The sequence below is a fragment of the Arachis ipaensis genome, chromosome B08, assembly GCF_000816755.2.
Source record: "Arachis ipaensis cultivar K30076 chromosome B08, Araip1.1, whole genome shotgun sequence".
NCBI lineage: Eukaryota > Viridiplantae > Streptophyta > Magnoliopsida > Fabales > Fabaceae > Arachis > Arachis ipaensis.
Window position 1 is genome coordinate 37,762,315 of NC_029792.2, and position 4,077 is coordinate 37,766,391.

The 4,077-nt window shown below is 31.9% G+C and overlaps 1 protein-coding gene across 1 annotated transcript in view; it reads left to right on the forward strand.

The window, feature by feature from the left end:
- The window catches only part of LOC107612396 (probable indole-3-pyruvate monooxygenase YUCCA3), a 2,666-nt gene continuing 688 nt past the window's right edge, over window positions 2,100-4,077 (forward strand). The window contains exons 1-2 of the mRNA XM_016314123.2: window positions 2,100-2,853; window positions 3,098-3,469. Of these exons, the coding sequence (XP_016169609.1) occupies window positions 2,161-2,853; window positions 3,098-3,469 (1,065 nt within the window). The 5' untranslated portion in view covers window positions 2,100-2,160. The remainder of the gene's footprint in view (window positions 2,854-3,097; window positions 3,470-4,077) is intronic.

A 4,077-nucleotide genomic window follows, 5' to 3' on the forward strand; every position in this document is an offset into this window, starting at 1 on the left:
GTAGGGTGGGTTGGGGGGGTTGCCATGTCATCAAAATGTAATGGCCATGTCAGCACTATACTTGTCAGAGATGTGCTCCGGCGAACTCGTGGGTACGCTTGTCAAATTTAAAAATTTTGTAAGGACCATTTTGTCAATAACAATAATGAGGTACCAAAATGTCAGCGTTTGAATCTTTTGAGTACTGATTTGGTCATTACCTCTTATTTGTAATTATTGAATTCTTAATGTCTAGTATTTTGGATGTAATTAAGTTGATATTTTATGATGATAAGCAACTAAATACAACTAAAATGTAAGTCTTGTTCAATGCATCCGCATGATGGATGGGAGAATATGGATGATTTAAAAAGCTTATGTGACAGCAAAAACTATGTATAGTTTGGACCTCTTTTTTTTATAGGCAGTTATCTTGGGATTTGAAACAGCAACCACATGAAAACGGTTGGTTTCTTTTAACCATGTGCGCTTCAGAAAACTGTTGAATGAATCTTCCATGTAAAGTGCATTGCTTAACTGGTTAATACTTAGCTCCATTTTTGAACATTCTTCCTTTTTCCCCTTTTATGTTTCTTTTTTTACAAAAATTCTAAACAAAAAAATTAGTTACTAACTCAATTTTATATATTTGCATATATTGTTTGATTTATTTTTAATATATATTTTGTATTTTAACATATATTTTATACCAATAATTAATTTTCTAATTAATTTTGTATGTATACCTAATATAGTTGATATTTTATTAATCATAAAAATAAATTTTGAAACCTTATTTGATGCTAAATTAATTACAAATAAAAGTAATCAGCAATGTTACGTGATAGCAAATATTATTATTTTCAACCAATATTTGGTAACAATAGTTTGTCCTATATTTGTAGGTGTTTGCACATAAGAAACATATAATTTGCACCTATATTTATTTTTGCATACATAAATCAATATTATTTGTACTCAAATTTTTTTAAATTTGCACACATAAATTTGTAAAATTTATTTATTTAAGTCAATTTAATATTTGTACGGTCAAATAATGGCTAAAATTACTAAAAACTATGGTTCTTTAGAGTTTCTGGAAAAGTAATTTCATCATATGAATCAAATTGATCTTCCAAATTAATTAACTTGCATTAGATTAGTCTATAATTTTTTTTTAAATTTTGATGCTCTAACAATGTAAAATATTTTATACAGTCATCTAATTACATTTTTTTATGATTATTCATGCCGTTAATATAAAAAATAGTTATTTTTACTAAAGTTGTTGAAAATATTAAAGATCAAGATCGAGAAGAGTCGTGATTAAGAAGTTAGAGTTTGGTTAGAAAGTTAGTTATGCTTAGACTATGCAGCTGCTGCAACATTGTAGTATATATATATATATATACCTTTTGTTTCTCAGCATTTTATTCATACACGATAAGTAAAATTCAGTTTTAGTTTTCTTCTCCGTCAGTTCTTAGAGAAAACATGTCTTCTCTGTATTTCTTGAAAAACAAGTTATTGCAAGATTCATGAAGGTTCATCAGTTTTTTTCTATAATGTAACAGTATATTATTTATTATATGAAAAATTATTTTACATTGACAATGTATTAAAATTAAATATCATTTGTGAATCAATTTGATTCAATTAAAATATAAAAGACTAATTTGACTCATGTATAAAACTTAAATTACTTATACATGAAACCAACTCTTATTAGTATACTTTATCAAAAGAATCGCTTGTGGCAAGTGACCTCATCTCAAATGAATGACTTCAATAATCATTCAATATATACCTAGTATTTGAATTGAAGTTCACATGGTTTCTAATTCACTCGCATTGTAACACCAAGTTACAATAATAATTTTATTAGTTTGTTAACGATCCATTATTAATATGCATGATTATGGAGATTCATCAGTTAGCTTTTGAAATTAAATTAAAAATCAAATACAACACAATATAATTACTTATTGCATAATAAACAAAGGATGCGGCCACAAGCTTATCATTTGAGAACCATTTGAAAAATGACATCACATGCAAGCTCTGACGCTCCAACACCCTTCACTATTTATACCCTCACTTCTCCCTTTTCCTCCACTCCTCAATTCATTCTCTCTCTTTCTCTCTGTGTTTCATCTTTCAGCAAAAGTCAATTAGAGAAATATGCATAACATTTGTCTCAACATGCCACCAATGGTCCAAAGTTTCAACCCTGAGGACCTCTTCACACGAAGATGTGTATGGGTAAACGGACCAGTAATAGTTGGGGCCGGTCCTTCAGGCCTCGCAGTCGCAGCAGGTCTGAAGGACCAAGGCGTCCCTTTCATCATTCTTGAGAGAGCTAATTGCATTGCCTCTCTTTGGCAAAACCGTACCTATGATCGCCTCAAGTTACACCTTCCCAAGCAATTCTGCCAGTTACCGAATTTACCCTTCCCTGAAGACTTCCCTGAATATCCTACAAAATTTCAGTTCATTAAGTACCTTGAATCCTACGCTAACCACTTTAACATAACCCCACAATTCAATGAAACAGTTCAGTCTGCTAAGTATGATGAGACCTTTGGATTGTGGAGGGTTAAGACCATTAGGAAAAGCCACTCTGGTTCCAGTGAAGTTGAGTACATTTGCCGGTGGCTTATTGTTGCCACCGGCGAAAATGCAGAGAGAGTTGTACCTGAATTTGAAGGGTTGGATGAGTTTGGTGGCAATGTCATGCATGCTTGTGATTACAAATCTGGGGAGAGTTATAAAGGACAGAAAGTGCTTGTTGTTGGGTGTGGAAATTCCGGCATGGAAGTTTCCCTTGATCTTTGTAACCACAATGCAACTCCATCCATGGTTGTTCGAAGCTCGGTGAGTCTGCTTACACTGTATTTTGGCTTCTCTTTTCGTTTTCATATTTTATCAAAAAATGCTTTAAAAAAAAAAGCAACCTGATGCACAAGGATTCTGAAAATTACATCAATGGCTGTTTTCACAGATAGAATCCGTGATGTTGAGATACACATAGACAAGTTATTCCAAGGCTTTTTTGTTTTCACTTCTTTTACAAAATCAGCACTAGAAGCATAATATTTATTTTGCTTTTGATGATCAGGTTCATGTGTTGCCAAGAGAAGTTTTTGGAAAGTCAACTTTTGAACTTGCAATAATGTTGATGAAACGGCTACCACTATGGATGGTTGACAAGATACTGCTAATTCTGGCCAGTTTGATCCTCGGAAACGTCAAAAAGTACGGTCTAAAACGGCCTTCTGTAGGACCTTTAGAGCTCAAGAACACTGCCGGGAAGACTCCTGTATTGGACATTGGAGCACTCAAGAAAATTAGATCAGGTCAGATCAAAGTTGTACCTGGAATCAAGAGATTCTGGCAAGGGAAAGTGGAACTTGTGGATGGCAAGATTCTAGAAATTGACTCCGTTGTTCTTGCTACTGGTTACCGCAGCAATGTACCATCATGGCTTAAGGTTAGTTCTTTTCTTGCCTTTTCGTTGCTCTTTGTTTTTTTCCTAATTACTCTGAGCTCCACACATTCTTTTAGCTCTGTTTAGAGAGAAAGGACTAATTTCTATTTTGGTTGAAAAAAACAAAAGAAGCTTCTATCGTAGAAGTACTTTAAGATTTCTAAATGCTTGAGACGCATTTGCTAGCTGATACATTGGTCCTCTCTTAGGAGAAGTAATCGTTTTTGGGAAATGATATTTACACCATATTTTCAATTTGTACACTCACTTTAGTATTATTAGATGATTTGGCTGATTTAACAAAATTTTCATCTACGGCTCTAAACTATCAATTTCATATGAAGTCTGACTGTACCTGAGTTTTCACCTTAGATTAACTATGAATAGCATTCAATTTTTACTTATTTATTCTAGCGTAATTATTATTTTGCATATCATTAATTTTATAACTTATATTCCACAAGAGTTTCACTATTTTAATTTAACAATAATTAGATCATTTATATTTTTATTTTACCAAAATATTTTGTTTAAAGGAATTTGAATCTTTATTATTGTTCACATTTATGATATCAATTTATAACTATAATAAATAAAAAAAAACAACTATA